The sequence below is a fragment of the Rhopalosiphum maidis genome, chromosome 4 (assembly GCF_003676215.2).
Source record: "Rhopalosiphum maidis isolate BTI-1 chromosome 4, ASM367621v3, whole genome shotgun sequence".
NCBI lineage: Eukaryota > Metazoa > Arthropoda > Insecta > Hemiptera > Aphididae > Rhopalosiphum > Rhopalosiphum maidis.
The window spans coordinates 51,447,143-51,464,065 of record NC_040880.1 but is presented as its reverse complement, the minus strand read 5'-3'; the positions used below and the strand labels follow the sequence as shown (position 1 = coordinate 51,464,065).

The following is a 16,923-nucleotide window of genomic DNA, read 5'->3' as shown; positions in this document are numbered from 1 at the left end:
TACAATTATTTGTACCCACTAATCACTTAATGACATTTTTTTGAAATATTTAATCGCTACATGTGAGACTTGACCTTTTAATTATGCTATTAAAAATATATACTTAGTACTTACATAGCATTTATAAAATCTGATATGTACATTGGCTTAAATAGTTAAATTGATACATTTTATAAAACTTGTTGATTATATAAAACTATTTCGAAATGTATTTAGGTATTTGTAAACTTATGTATGAGTTAATCTAAGATACTTTTACTGTGACAATATTGTTGTTTAAAAATTTCACACAACATTTATTAACTTTTAAACCTGAGAATCTTATGTTTTACAATAATTATAATACAATATATCTAATTATAACAATGATTAAGCATCAACAATTATATTTATTTACAGTTCGGTAACAATATACCAAATTATTAATGTTGAAATCATTTTAAGGCTAGTAATCTAAATTTTAATTACATTTTTAATTGATACCTTTAGAGTTATTTAATTTATTTTACCTATCATACATGTTTATTTTCTTTAGACATTCATTATTTTACTGTTGAAACTATAATTCATTTTTATTGAAAACTTATAGCTAAGTTATTTGACAAAAAGCAATTAATTTATTATTAGTTTACATTATATTATAAACTATTTACGGAGTAAAATACATAATGTATTTCTTGAAATGTTAAATATTCATTTCTAGATATATGAGACTCTAGACTCCCTAATTCTATGATAGCAATTACAACACATATAATGTATATTATAAAATTATAAATTAATTTGTCAAAAAAAATTATTTTTCCCAAAATGTCACTATACATATTTTAACTAAAAAAATTCTTAAGTATGTTAAACTTTATAAAATGTCACAATGCTTTATTTGATTGTACAAGTTTCTTAACATAATATTAACATAAACCTAGTAGAATATTTATATGATAATAGGGTTTGAAAATTTTTTTGAGAAGTCAGTGGATATTTTTTGTTTAAAATAAGTTAAAAGGTAAATTTAATGTTGTTTTTGGAGTATAACTTAAGTAACTATAACACAAGCATTTATTCACATAAGTATTTTCAAGTATAATATCTTGTTTTCATTAACTGTTTTTATTTATTGTAATATTTGAATGTGGTATATTAATAGTTAGTTTAAAATAATATTAATATGATGTTCTTTAATAGTATTTAAATAAAATGACACTTGACAGATAAAAATATAATTTTATCTCCTAGTTGCAAACTTGGCTTTAAATAAATTTAAATTGCTTTAAGTTAATGTGTTGATAAGTTTTTATAAAATTAGTTCTGTGGTAAAAAAACTGACAAGATATTAACCAAATAAATGAAATATACTCGTAAATAATTGTTTTTTTATTAGTAGTATTGTTTTAACTACCTGAAGTTCATAACACACACACTACATGAATACCCAACACTGAAGTATACAGTTTTTACAATGATACTTTTATCGTTAATATTTTTTTACAATTTCTTTAAAATGGATCTTATATTGAATGTGTTTTATACCATTTTTCTAGTATTGAGGTCATTACAGATAAATATTTATCTAAATAATTTTCTTAATTTATGTTTTCCAAATTCCTTAAATTATGTAAAGTCATGATAATTATTGTGTTAATATCTTATATCTGTAGAAAAATGATATTCTATTATATATATTATAATATTAATCAATAATCATCAATGCATAAATTCTCATGGATTAAATTGTTTTTATGAAAACAAATAAAATATTTTTTTTTATTTGTTAAAACAATATGAATCTATTTGTGAAATTCAACTAATGAATATAATAAAACTGAAATTATTATACTTAAGCATAAAAGTATATTTAGTTTTTTTCCATTTTTAATTGGTTATTAATGCTGTGCTTAATTTTATTTGCTTAAATATGACTATTGAAAAAATCATTTTAATAGAAGCATTAAATAGATTATTGAGCTCCATTGGATTTTAGAATATGGCTTGTCTAGAATAATACTGTACAGTTCTTAAATTGTAAAAATACTCTACCCTGCAACAAATCAGCCTGGTTATAGGTAACATGTTCTTTAGTTTTAAGAGATTGTATTATTCAAATTGACAATCTCAGTCGTTATAATAAAGAAGACATATCCTAAAAACTGTCAATTATTTTCGGCTAATATTGAATTTGATTATTGTTATATTTTTTTCTAAATTAAATTTTTAACTATTATACAAACATGGTTTTTAATGTAATCGAATAGAGGTATCTACTATATACAATCTATTTTATTTAATATAAAAATGTTTGACAAAAATAACAATAAAACTTTTTAGTTGGTCCCCCTAACACTATCTGCTGTTATTAAAACAACATAAAATCCTTTTAAATTTAAATCGGTTGTCTTCGTGATGATTTTCGGCATTTTGATCGGCCGTGGTTATTGTAGGTGTCGAACGAATATCTCGATTATCGGCCGATTGGATTAATCCTCAGAGCGCTAAGTTATTGGTGCACTGTTCTTCTGATGTCATGGCTGCTTCTTTACTGTCTACCATTAAACAGGGTCCCAATGATGCACATGAAGCATCCTTGCATTCTATGTAACATACATAAAAATAGTAGGTATATTAATAATTTATATGGATACATACAAAATTGATTAAGTCATGACCGTATTTTGAGGGCTTTCCCTTCCCTCTTGGTTGTGCCATTTATGAGTAATAACTATAGGCTAAATTATAACTGTTGGGATCTTCCCGTGAAAAAATAATTCTAGATACAATATAGCCATATAGAATAGGTATAGTAAATTATAATTATTTAATTTTTGGACATTATCGATTATGATAAGTAGGTTGCCTAGATGTCTAAAAATAGTTTACCTGCCGGGTAAGTATTTGATGGTGTGTGCATCAACGTAAACGGTAATTTGAGTGACATCTGACCGCCCATGGCGCCTATTAAAAGTTTAACTTTAACGTAATACGTGACGTAAATGGCGAACACGTTTCTGTCCTCTGGTGATACGCACACCACTGTACTGGACAACGTGCCTTCCGACTTATTTATGGCAGACCCCAACGAGTCCTCTAATGCTATCCAATTTTTAGTTCTTGCTTTGATAGGATGTAGTAGGTATTCTTTTTCGAGTGAACCACCATTGCCGGGTATTGGTACATCTGCACATTCATCCGATGCCACTGTGTTCTTGAATTTACCGTTACTGAACATGCATACGTCGACATGCTGTACGATGAACACCTATAAATGTATATAACATCGTCAGTCCGACCATTTCGATGCTAAATAGTTGATATCATAGAATGCGTTTGTATTGTTGTATTAGTAATTCTGCATTCCTGCAGTAAGATATTAACAGTTGTACAATCGGTACATTAACTATATTACGCCACAACAACAACATAATATTTGTATTTCCTTCTAAAAGAGATTAAGTGTGTTTTTGCTTATACTTTATTTATCTATATAGTTTCCGATATTTAAGAATTGTTTTTTAGAATTTTATTGAAATGATATATTGACTTGTTATAGATTTCCGATGAATTTAAAAGTTTAAATTGTTTTTTTTTTTAACTATATTATTTTATTAATTAAGTTGTTTTTTTAGAAATTCTTATTAACGATAACCTAACATTTTGAAAATGTAATTCAACGATATTTTTACCTTTTGTGGATATTTATTCCCAGGCATAATTTTGATACCTATAGACAATATTGACACTGGGTTAAATTTCACTAGATATATTTTATCGGTGGGTAGAATTTTCATGGAATATATAATTAAAGTCATATTAGAATACGATTGTAAATTATTTACTTGGTTGTATTGATTAAATTTTAGAAATATTCAAATATATGAGTTAAATTGGAAATCGGTTATAAGAAAATAAAACACATTTGGGTGGCACTACATATATATTTTGCTGAGAGTATAGTGGAAGTTTTTACTTGTTTAACTTAAAGCTTTTACCTTTATTCTTCTAACGGCTTTTTTACTTGTGTTCTTCACGCTGATATTCACGTGAATTGGATCACCGTGTGTATAAATAGCTTTGTCTAGGTTTGCCTCTAAAGTAACTTTACCGTCACTAAGTAAAAACGGTTTCTCTGAAGTAGCTTGTGGTCCTCTTTGACGCCAACCTTTTGGCTGCTCTGATCTGGGTGTAGGTGTAGGTGGTGGTGGCGCTGAAGCCATTTGAACTACTTTGATACCCATTTTTACGATATTTTTTCGCTGTAGCTTTTCGTCTGCCCTCTCGGCTACATTTTTATATGTAGAATAACATTGTTAATTTTTGTGCAGTACATATTTTAAGTAAATATTAGAGGGGTTTCGATATACCAGGACTTTATATTTTTAAAAACACAAGTATTGAATTAAAGTAACTTATATATACATATCATTAGACATTATATTATATGTATTGTTATGTTTGATTAATATTTCATTGATTTAACTTATTTGTTCATGTGTTAAGGGATATAAAAACCATCCAGTAGGATAGTGGGTGCTCCTTGTTTCACAGATATAACATTTTTCACTTTGAAAATATTCATGTTTTATCCGTAAAATTATGTCATTCCCTTGACATTTGTTAAACTTATAATTAATTGAACTAGAAATCGTTTGTGGTATAACATCTGTAGCGCTTGTTTTAATTTGAATATAATTGCGTAAACCTCCTTTGAGATTTGGAATTACAATGAATGATGTGTCATTGCATACGCGATAATATTATGCATGTACATTGTAGCTTCTATTTATATATTAAAATAAGCGTTTTTACAACCATCATATATTATAATGATAACATACAGTAAACATGTCTATCACTTAATTTGTTTGCAAGAAAACATAAACATTTAAGAAACTTAAAATTTATTATTAACTTAAAAAAATTAATTTATATTATTTTGATAAAGAAATAAACTTAATTTATGTAATAAAAATCTTTTACGAATCAGTTTACAATCGTTTTATTGACTGATAAAGTAATTTAGTAATAAGATTGAAATATATAACATAATTTGTTAAATGATTATTACGTTATTAAAATATATCCTGACCCAAATAAAACATATAAAATCGTTAATGATCTGCGTATAGTAAGTATATACTGTGCACTTACAATTTAGTGTATATAAATTATAAAATAATACTAATTAATAATATTATTTAATTTTTTTATCCATACCTATGTATACTCGTATGTCGTAACTAGTTCCTATTGGAGCACCATTGTATTCTTTGGCAGGAACTAATTGGACGCTAGGTGGAGCTAAATGAGTTATTTCCATTGAAAACGCATGAGCATTGCTTCCCAGTCTTTGTATAAGCATTTCCTTAGAAAGTGAAAACAAAAATTTGTATTTAAATAGTGTCGTATATGTGTAAATATTTTTCGTTAGATGTTTTAATTTGATTAATTAAAAGTTCGATAAATGATAACAGTATATAAAATAAATTCTATATTTATTATTTGCATTGATGAAATGGGTCATTTTTATTATTTTTTTAACACAATTATTATTTAATTATTATATATTTATTATTAAATCAAGTTAAATCAATGTTTTTATAGTTATTGAACTATTTGATGTTTTGAATTATTTAATTGTATTTGCTATATAACTTATATATTTTTTCAATAATATGTCGTGTTTTCATTTAAATACATATTGCATATCGATTATCGATATACTAGCATACAATGCCGTAGCTAGAAAATTATTTTTGGTGATAGGGCACTATTTTTTTTTTTTTTAATTTTCGCAATGCTAGAATACCTATTTATCACCTAATATTTTGTTGTGACCATTTTTTTTATAAAATGTTTACTATACATCTAATTTTTTATAACTACAATTATGTTAACAATAAATTATGGTACCCATACATTTAACATAACAATGTATTAATATTATTGTAAACCATAGATTAATGTATTAATTATAAGTATATTAGTATCATTATGTGTACAGCGAACACAACATTTCTTTTTTTGTTCAAATATTATTACTATTTACTAATAATAGAATACAAGATCATAACATTTAACATTTATCAAACATATAATATAAAACAAGCCAAAGCTGACCTTACACAAATGGTATAGTTAAAATAGAAGGAGATAATGATGAAGCAGCTAAAAAAATTTAAATCATATACATTATAAATTATCGAGTAAATTATAATCAAACTATAATCGTGTTCACAAAAATAATGGAACCCACTTGTATTTCTTAACTAAAATCCGTGTTTATCATTACTATTTGATATTTATGATTACAAATTACAAATAATTTAGCGTTATTATAGATTTATCTTAAATTTTATAAATATGTATATTAATGATATAAGTAACTCGGAAAACAAAAAAAAAAGGATTTCGGGGGTAAATAAAAAACAAACAATTTATATTAATAATATTATTTAGGTAAGTAGATTGGTGTACATAAAGAGTTTCAAAAAATTATATCATTTAGCTATTTCTTTTTCAGTTAAGAATTTATCGAATAAAAGGTACACTAAATGTACATTGTACAATATACATTGTATAATTTTAATTTGTGATCATAAATAATTGGTATGTTAAATATAGTTGTTTAATGATTTTGGAAATTTTTATAAATAATTTGGCACAGAAATTAATTATTAATTTTATTTGTATGTTGTTTATTTTTTAAAATTTTTACTATAGTTAAATTTAAGAATTAATTTTATATTTACAATCAATTTTATTGAAGTTTACTTATTTAAAAACAATTAAATTGGAAATCATTTGTTTAACCATAATCATTAAATTTAAATAGAATATAATGTTTAAATCGTGTTTGATTTATTATGTTTTATTTTTAAAGTAAATTACTACTAGTATTTTTATCTAAAATAATAAATTATTTTTATTTTTTTATATCTTTAAAGAATATTAATAAATTTCAGAAAGTTATATTATTGAAATATACATAAAATATAATGTATAAATTAAGTTTTAAAGTATTAATAGTTGATTGTTTAAAGTAATTATAAAAATACTTTATTTTTAGTGGAACATAATATATAATATAATCAATACTTATACCTGTAATGGTGTGTTTTGTTCACGTTGTGCATTTTCGTGAGGTGGATAAATTTGTGCTAAACACATGATTGCTTCGTTACAGAATTTCAATCCCATTACTTCCTCGTCTTCTCTCCCATAACGGAAAGTTAATGTTATTTGCCCAAATACCTTTATGAATAAAATGCATAAAATAAAAAGTTACTACATATCATTTTGTTTTTAGGACGTTAAAAATTTCAATTACGGTAAAATGTATTAAAATTATTTGAGACTACATTTTTTAGTAATGATAATTATTAATATCATGTATAATATACCATGCAATGTTACACTTGGAAATAAAGTTGGGTAGTAGATTGTGTTCTATTAATCACTTAAAACTATTTTACCGTGAATCCATCAAAATTTGTCGGATACTTTTGTACAGGGTGATTCATTTATAGATCTGTATAAAATGCATTATGCCTATATTATTTTTTAAAATTTTTTTTTATTGGTTACTTATCTAATTAATGATTAGCATTTAACACACATAACATTTAATCTATACACAAACGTCTTTGTATTAAAATTCTCCTGTTAAACACCATCGTTCTGTTGCGTTTTGTCGAGGGTGCTCATTTAAAATCCATTAAAGACGCAAAAGAAGCGGGAAGTTATAAGAGCAATAATAATACTGTAAAACTCAGCATGACCGCGTTGAAATGCTTTTAACGCCAGTGTATGTCTCGTCGATTTAAAAAATAATCAATCCTACGCGTTTTACAGTATTGTACTGTGTATGTGAAGTCGTAAAGGAATGTTTCTTCAATGGTATATTATATGAATTCCAGTGTGCACTTAACACATCCTTTACATACGTATACGGTATACGTACTTATCAATTAAATTATTTTAGACAATACTTATACAGTAATTGTTAAAAATGCTTAATTAAATTATGGTAGGTACTTGAAATAATACTTATTAATTATACTATGATTGATCATTACAACCGCGAGTATATAACAACCCAACCACGCGTACATTTCCTGTTCATGATTCAGTATACCTACACTATTTATATTTATAATAATTGGGGTAAAGGACTTCTAGCCATTAAAAATTACCAAATATGCATTTAAATTCCCAAAATATGCATTTTAAAAATAAAAATAATATTTTTATTTATTTTTTTGTAATTTATTTGACAGAATTTATTATTTTAAATTAGTTTTATTTGTTCTGCGTATTATACATTTACAACTAAGTATTAAATTACAGGCAATATGACATCACATCGTAACCTATACTATTTATTAATAAAATAAATACAAATTAATCATATTGTCTTTTCGGCAATCTTCAAGCACTTCTAGAAAAAACGTGCACCCATAGAAAGTTAAAAACCATATTATACAATAAAAATAAAAAATAAATTTATGTTATGGTTGTATTATTTAAAATAAAAACGTCAGTGGAAGAAAAAATTGATAAAATTATTACCTAATTAAGTTAAAATATATGTATGTCCTCCAATAGTATAAAATGGATAAAATACGTCCTTAAAATAAAAAAACTCAAATTTATATGCAAAATAAAATTCCAAAACTAACTTTGTAAAAGCATAAAACGTATTTGTTTTGTACTCTGCTGTTTTTGTGACTGTACAGAAGAAATATGCAAATGCTACAAGTCCTCTGCCCTATTAATAACATAATATTAAACGTATTTACCTATACGTGTATTTTGGAATTTATTTGAAATCATTTATATCATGTTTGATTATATTATTATGTTTTTTCTAATTAAATAACGAATAATTATTGTATTTTATTATTATACATTTTTCATTTTATTCATTTACCTACTTAACAAATAATAACATGTATATTATTATATTATTGATATGAAAAATGTTTGTAATTCATTTCTAAATAAAAAATTTGCCTTGTTTATGTAAGAATAATTTTTTTATAATAATTAGAATCATGAAGTTTAAAATGTGTAGTAGCCTATATATGCAAGTTTATACGTCAAAACTTGAAACGAGTAAATGTTTTATTAGAATAATTTTCAATGACAACCATCATAATAAAGTAATAATACAAATACAATTATATTGTCAACGTAGATAATATATTTTATAGAATTTATAATAACCGTGATTTTGATTACACTTTTTATTAATTCATTACAAACAGTATAACTTCTATGTATATTCAAAGTTTGTAATTAAATATATTATCCATATTTAATAACTTAATTAATGATAAATAAAATGTATTATTATTTTCTGAAATACGATACTGTTTACTTTAATGATTTCATAAAAAATATTTAGTTACTTTTTTTAATTATATATACTTCAATATGTATACCTTTTTCTTTGTATCCCTTAATAGATCTGGTTCCACTAATACGATCCCGTGTATTTTTGTGGATGAATTGTTGGACACCACTACGTCTCTGTTACCCAAATATAAACACAGCTTATTGTTCTGGGCAGTTTTTCTAAAAACTCTGTAATATAAATATAAAAAAATATATTTTTGGATTTTTATAGTTTTAAAAAAAGTGATTAGTCGTAAGAATATTTAAGTTGTATTTATATACAGTCAAAGTTAAATTTATTTAAATATCGAGCATTAAAAATTGATTTTATGCTAAAGCATACAAATATTATCTACTGATTTACGCTTCATCGTGTATCCGTTATTGTGCGATAAATCATTGTTAATTTAATTTTTATAGGTTTTATTTGTTTTATTTTTCAACATTTTAGTTTGGGCAAATACGAAAAATTGAATTCTTTTTTTGAAATATAGAAGAGGAATATCGCTATATTAAATTATTCATATAATGGATTTCACCTTTTTTCTTTGTTCATATTATTTTTTAATAGGTGTTGTAGTTAATTGGCATATGAGTTCCTGATGGGTTCATTACTTTTAATTAAAAGGGGAAATAATATACTGAATGCGCCTACGCGACGTACGCCATATATTGAAGAGAGAATTCAATGTGATGCTGCAGTGTGCATAATTGTATTAAAAACAATGTTTGCCTATACTTTATTTGAATATAAAAAAAATTTAAATCAGTAACTGTAGATATTTCCATAATAAATTATGCTTTAGAATGTCGTGAGCAGTTATCTGAAATGTCTATACCTTGTTGAAAGGCGAATAGCATTGATTAATGGTTATCATTTTCTAAAACATCCAGAATAATGAAATATTGAACGTTATCTGATAATATTTTATTTATTAATTTTTAATTAAAGTACTATACACTAGAGTATAATAATTATAATAAGTGTATGCAATATAAATTGCATACTATCTATATTCTATGTTCATATATGTAATAATTGAACGTAAAACTGATAAGTATAGAAATTGGTGTTTTATTAATGAATTAGATGTACATAATGATTTACCTACATAATTAAAATCCTAAAAAATATAACTAATATAAATAGAAAGTTACCTGTGTGCTATCCCTGGTAATGAATCTTGAATGCATGATCTGAAAAATGATAACAAACAAAGATTTAATAAGTAATAGGTAGGTTTTAACTGTATAATAACGTTAGAGTTGATATTAATATTAATACTATAATCAATTTACCGATTGATTATATAAAATAACTAAGTATTCCTACTATATATAGTATAATATTATTTATATCCAATGGTTAAACTTTGTAATTTAATTAGATAAAATATAATGAAGTCAAATGTATATTTACTAAGTAGAATAAAATCAATCCGATATCATTTTTATTTTTTAAAGATATGCTCAAATACAACTTTTAAAATAATATAGATACAATAATATATTTTACATGCTTACATTATGTTTATTTAAATTATTTATTTGTATGTTATAATTATTGGGTATTAGTTCAGATATCATATATATTCATTATCTTTTTGGAGAATAAATAAATATATTATTTATTTATAGTATATATTATGTTACCGCCAATGTTGGCAATCAGTTATTTTTAGTAATGAAAAGCCATTATTAACAATATATAATTTGATTAAGTGGTAGAATTGGATAGACATAGCATACAATTACTAAAATTGATAGCCATAGTGAGTAATATTAATTAATTTATTAGTACACTACTTAAATCAACAAAATCCTTTATTATAACTATTATAATGGTACCATATTAAATAATTATTAATTACTAATATTATAGGTAAAATATATTATTTTATTTATTTTCACAAAGTAAACTATTAAGCACATAGAATACATACTAGCCTTGAGCCTTGCAATAACATTTTCAAAGTGTTGATTTGGAAAAAAGTAAATATTTAATATTTGTTTGCATACCTACTATTTTTTTTTAGTTTGCATCATGTAGTTATTTTTAGCGTGAATCCAAAAAATTAAGTGATGGGAGCTGTAGAGACGTGTATTTTTTTACCTCTGCACTCACACGAAATATTTGAAACTATTTTTTTCCTGTGAAAATATTTAACATGTATTTGTATTTCCATGAGATTTTTGAAATTTGCTAGTTATTATTTTACCCACGAAAATCATTTTTTCAATTTGCACATACTCTGAGCCTTCATACTCTAAAAAAGTTGTGATATAATGTTTCATGAATGATAATTGTATAAAAACTTCGGAAATATATCGATAAATAATATTGAATAAACTTATTTATCAAATTCAGAAATATACACCAATTATACCCGTAATTATTGATGTCTTCAGGCAATATTTACTTTACCGGAATCTTTGACATTGATGACAACTGTATAGTATTCAATTTATATTTATATTAACATAGTATTTTTTACAAATAATTGAATAAAGTAGAATATGGTTTTAAACGTGGTATAACAATTTAGTAACAAAATAGTATTCTCAAGACAAGTTTTTGTTTATTTGAAAAAATATAATGTTTTTAGTTTTAGCATAGTTGTCTGCAGTTTAATAATATCGTTAACCTAATTTATTTGAAAGTTTTAATAGTTTACAGTTCAAGACGACCACAGCCATGGGCACGTGCATTTTGTGTTCATGCGTATGAGAGTCGTTTGCCTGTCGCATATGTATCTAATAATCATAATATCTTTTATGCAATTATATTTTATTATGTTTTATTTAGTTTTATGTTAATTATAACTTAAGACTAATTTTAAAGGTGTACTAAATTTTTCTATGGTACCAATTATATAATTATACAATAAATACGATTTACTAATTTATATTAGGTATTGTTTTTAATTGTAATGCATGGTGTGTATACATTTTTATTATAAATTATAAGCATAATGTTTGGGCTTTTTAATGTTCACATGTTTATTCTTGAGACAGGGTTCAATCATTATCATTTTTCTGTTATAAGTCGTAACACTGTTTTATTTTGTGACGTTGGGGAGGATGGATCCTTAGCACTCAGGGATAGTTCTAAATTGTACCATATAAAATATCAATTAGGATAGTGATGAGTAGTAGTAACGATATAGACAGAGGAATATGTTTTCTGTCATTTGTTTATAGAGATCGGAATATAATATATAGTATGGTTTGTAATATACTATTGGACGTTAGAGATTAGACGACATTTATATTAAGCTTATCTTGGAAAATACACAGTCTTACACGTTGAAAACGCAGTCATTTGTATGCATCGTGGTCACAATCAAATGAATACACAACGATTTGAAATGATCTATCTATCTATTTTCATCTGTTCTAGACATCATATTGTTAATTATTAGGATTGACCATGTTTCAAAACAAAAATTTCAACTCGAAATTCCATTAAACGCTAACTATTCAAAAATCATTACAAATCATTACAACTAGTGTAGTGTTATATCAACCCAAGGCCATAACTTGGGAGAAGGTCCAGGGACCGGAACGTCCCTCGAAATTTCTAAAAGTAGAAACATTTTAGTGGTGAATATAATAGTTTATTGATTATAAAATTTCAATATCTATATTAAAAAAAATGTTAAGCCCCAAAATTTTTTTCAATTACGGCCTTGTATCAACCACCATTTCTTTCTCACACTTATAATTCGAAAACATTTTATGCAAATTTATTTCAGAATACATTTTTTTTATTATTCTATCAACATACTAGTTAAAACTGTATAATTATATATAACTTTCTACATAAGTAATAATAGTAATTATAACAGTATCAGTTGTGTTACGTTCTTTTTTTAATGTACTTACTAATTGTTGACTAATTTGATTTTTGAAGACAAGAATAATGATTACAATATAATTATTCCAAACACAAGAACATATTATCTATTTTACAAAAATATAGCATGCAACGTTTAGACACGTGTGTTTTGTTAATGGTTTTAAGGGTATTTATTCTTAACAATTAAATGGTATTTCATCCCTCTGCAGCTTGTTTCTAATGATAAACTCGTTAACGCCACGCTTAAAGATGGACATTTTGTTGTTTGACCGACTCAACATTTTTCAAAACAAAAATAATAATACATATTTGTGGGTATATAAGGCAGGCATGCCAATACGACAACTATTATTTATGTTATTATCATTTTTATATGAATCTTCGTGTATTTATGTCCTCAACCACAATAATCAGTATATTTATGGGTTCTACTACTTCTACTCATGTTGCGGTTTCACCGCCTGACCATTATCTTTTATTTGATGCGTGGGGACCATAGCATGGCTAATATATAGGTATATAACTATTATTATTATTTTTTTTATTATAATTAAATGTTTCAGCATATTGTGCATGCTATTGCAAGTTTGTAGATTACAGTTTAGAAGTTAAGATTACGTTTTATACAAATATAATATGGAATGGGGATTGTAGATAATTTTAATGAGATTTGTAGATAAAAGATTTAACATTGGAAATAATGACTGCTATGGGAATATTGTTGTGAGTTTGCTTAAAATTACAGTTATTAGAGAAATTAATGGATTTAATAATATTTTGAGTTAGTTTAAGATATTTGACGTTGAATTTGAATTTGAATTTGTAGTACTGGATATTGGTTGGGCGGCTATTACACTGGCATATGATGGATCGGACGGAGGTGTATGCGATGCATGACGACGTGAGGTGTCTTGTTGTTTTGGAATTTCTATTTTTTTTGGTTTGTTTGTAGATTTTGTTAGTTTTTTGTAAATGATACAACCTTTATATGATACTGTGTGTGCACTAGAGCATAGTGCATATTTAGCCGGGAGGTTACTATCTTTGGTGCACATATCAGTTGAGTGATTTTCGTCGCATTTAACGCATCTGGACTGCTGACTACAGTAGTTGCGCGTATGACCGTAAGCTTGGCATGTGTAGCATTGAGGCGGGAATATAATTATAATTGTATAAATTAACTCTTATTGATTCCGTGTAGTTATTATTATTAAGTTGGTACTTTGTGCGTGGTGATATTTTATTTAAACAAATCAACGATTTATAATTATTAAAAAAATAAATTATGTTAGGTTGGGTATATCACGTTTATGGTTATTATGTGAAAATCTAGTTCTTAATTTATGAAATTTATAATGGTTTTTTAAGCTAGGTAAGGTTAGGTATATGACATAGATTTTTATGTAATTTTCTTTTCAGCGTAGCATACAATTTTGAAGACATGTCTGTTTATTATTTATCACTTTTATTTATTTTAAAAATGGGACTAACGTTAAAATCAATCGAAAAATTGATTAGGTTATGTTCTCTTGATGTATTAGAATTATTATTAATAGGTACTATATTATTTTGAAATGATTATTTCATTAAATATTATGTTCGGGTGGATTCTTAGATGATTTTTTTTTCAAGTTGGTTGCGAATTTCTATAAATATTTACATAGTTTTATTATTTATTTATACGAGTATATATAAATAAATAAATAAATATGTATATATAGATTTTATGAAATAAATTAAGATAACTTTTAATTTTCAATTGTTATGTAATAATAAAATACATATTGTTTCATTTTAAATTTTTAGTAAATGAATTAATTAAATAACACCAGTTTATTATTATTATTATTATTATTACTATTATCAATGGTAGTGCAAATTGACATGTACAGTGTACTCTATTCAATTCCATTATTTGTGAAATAAGCTGAAGCATGTTTTCACACAAGCCCGCATTAATTCAGAAGGCATTATAGTATAGGTCCTATTCAGTATAACATGTGAGTATTGAAAATACATATTGTATGTGCTTGCAAATTATTCGCGAGAGTAGTAATTTAATTCCCTAAAATTATCTGAAATATATTCCAGGGTTTTTTTTTAAATTTTTTTATTAAATTCACTTGTATTTAAATTTTTTTTGTATTTTTTTTATTTATTTTTTATTTTAACATTTATTTAAATTTCAAGTTAAAAAAATAAAATAAATAACAGTGATTTGAAAATGCAATATGATATAAAATTACACGTTATTACTTTTTTCTTAGTGTTTATTAACTACACTTTTTTAAATAGTTTGACAAGAATAAGAACATTTATATTTTATTTTTTAATCATAATTTTTTTACAACTTTTATAAACGTAAATTATATAAACAATCCAAATAAAACTATTTAACAAAATAAGGAGATTAAATAGGTTATATCGTTATATGTAAACTTATTTTAAGCCTATGATACTTGAAAAAGTTTTGATTTAGTTTTAATATATAGCAGGGTTTATTTTTAATTTAAAAACTAAAGTATTGAGTTTATAATAATAATAATTGTATAAAAAAAATTAAAATAAAAAAACAATACACTTAATTAAAGTTATTTTTTAGATTCTGAACAGAGTGATAAATGTATTTTATATTTGTTTTTGAATTATAATGTAACGACGAACTTGTAAATAATTTTGAATATTCCTTATGAAGATATCGTAAAATATGTATCGAGTCCTTTATGTCAATAGAAAAGACAACTGGTAATATATCGATTGCAAAATGCATTTAGGTATTTTCACTAGCTAAACAAAAGTTTATTGTGGAAATTCATTTTATTATTTTTGCAGTTTATGTGATAAACTATGGTTTATATCAGATCGTTTTCAAAACAAATTTTTTCATACAAAGGCGAATTAAAAGTGTATTTTACTCAGAATGTTTGTTGCAATTAAATTACTTTGGCGGTTTTATGTATTGTATTAAAATTAAAACCAAATACAATTATGTTGGTAATTTATGTTCGTTTGAAATCATACGTATTGTATGAGTTTAATACTTGTATTATTAAAATATAATCAATTACTTTTTTTCTTAAATTCGTAATTTAGACTAATTATCTGCAAAGCAAATGTTTATTTTTTGTTTTTGTCACAAACTAAATGTTAAATCACTTTAGAACTTTGTAACCTGAAAATTATGAATGTACCATTTGCAACTGTTCAGTTGTAATACAATGTTATTCTGTAATACTTTCGTTAAATTAAATATTAAAATTCTAATTGTTCGTTTTTCGTACAAATATTTTCGACTTCCCAATCGGCAATTTTTAAGTTTGATCCATTATTATACAGATTATTGCTGTGTAAAGTTTTTAAATAATATAATAATTGAATTTAGTTATGTAATTAACAAAAATTTTATGCACTTTTATAGAATCGAAGTTGACTGATTTGAATTGAAATCTGTCCACGATAATTAAAACACATACAAAATTTTGTAAGTCTTAAGCACAAAAGTGACACATTTTTAGTTGCATTTTTGACTTTTGATTAATATTTACTATTGCGTTTTAAAATTTTTATTTAGAAAGTTAAATATAAAAAGATTTATTTGCATTATAATAAAGAATTAAGTGTTTGTTGAGTTTAAAAGACAAGTTTAGATTTTTCATATTTTTTTAGTTTAACTC

The 16,923-nt window shown here is 24.5% G+C and overlaps 2 protein-coding genes across 4 annotated transcripts in view; one reads left to right on the top strand and one right to left on the bottom strand.

The window, feature by feature from the left end:
• LOC113557509 (14 kDa phosphohistidine phosphatase) overlaps positions 1-16,923 on the top strand; it is a 153,322-nt gene that overhangs the window by 2,288 nt on the left and 134,111 nt on the right. The window lies entirely within an intron of this gene.
• Positions 1,877-16,923, bottom strand: part of LOC113557508 (arrestin homolog) — a 94,928-nt gene continuing 79,881 nt past the window's right edge. For both annotated transcript variants that reach the window (XM_026963076.1, XM_026963075.1), the window contains 7 exons: positions 10,549-10,587; positions 9,438-9,579; positions 7,096-7,245; positions 5,209-5,356; positions 3,984-4,273; positions 2,875-3,253; positions 1,877-2,588 (listed from right to left, as the gene is read on the bottom strand). In XM_026963076.1, the coding sequence (XP_026818877.1) occupies positions 2,482-2,588; positions 2,875-3,253; positions 3,984-4,273; positions 5,209-5,356; positions 7,096-7,245; positions 9,438-9,579; positions 10,549-10,587 (1,255 nt within the window). In that variant the 3' untranslated portion in view covers positions 1,877-2,481. The remainder of the gene's footprint in view (positions 2,589-2,874; positions 3,254-3,983; positions 4,274-5,208; positions 5,357-7,095; positions 7,246-9,437; positions 9,580-10,548; positions 10,588-16,923) is intronic.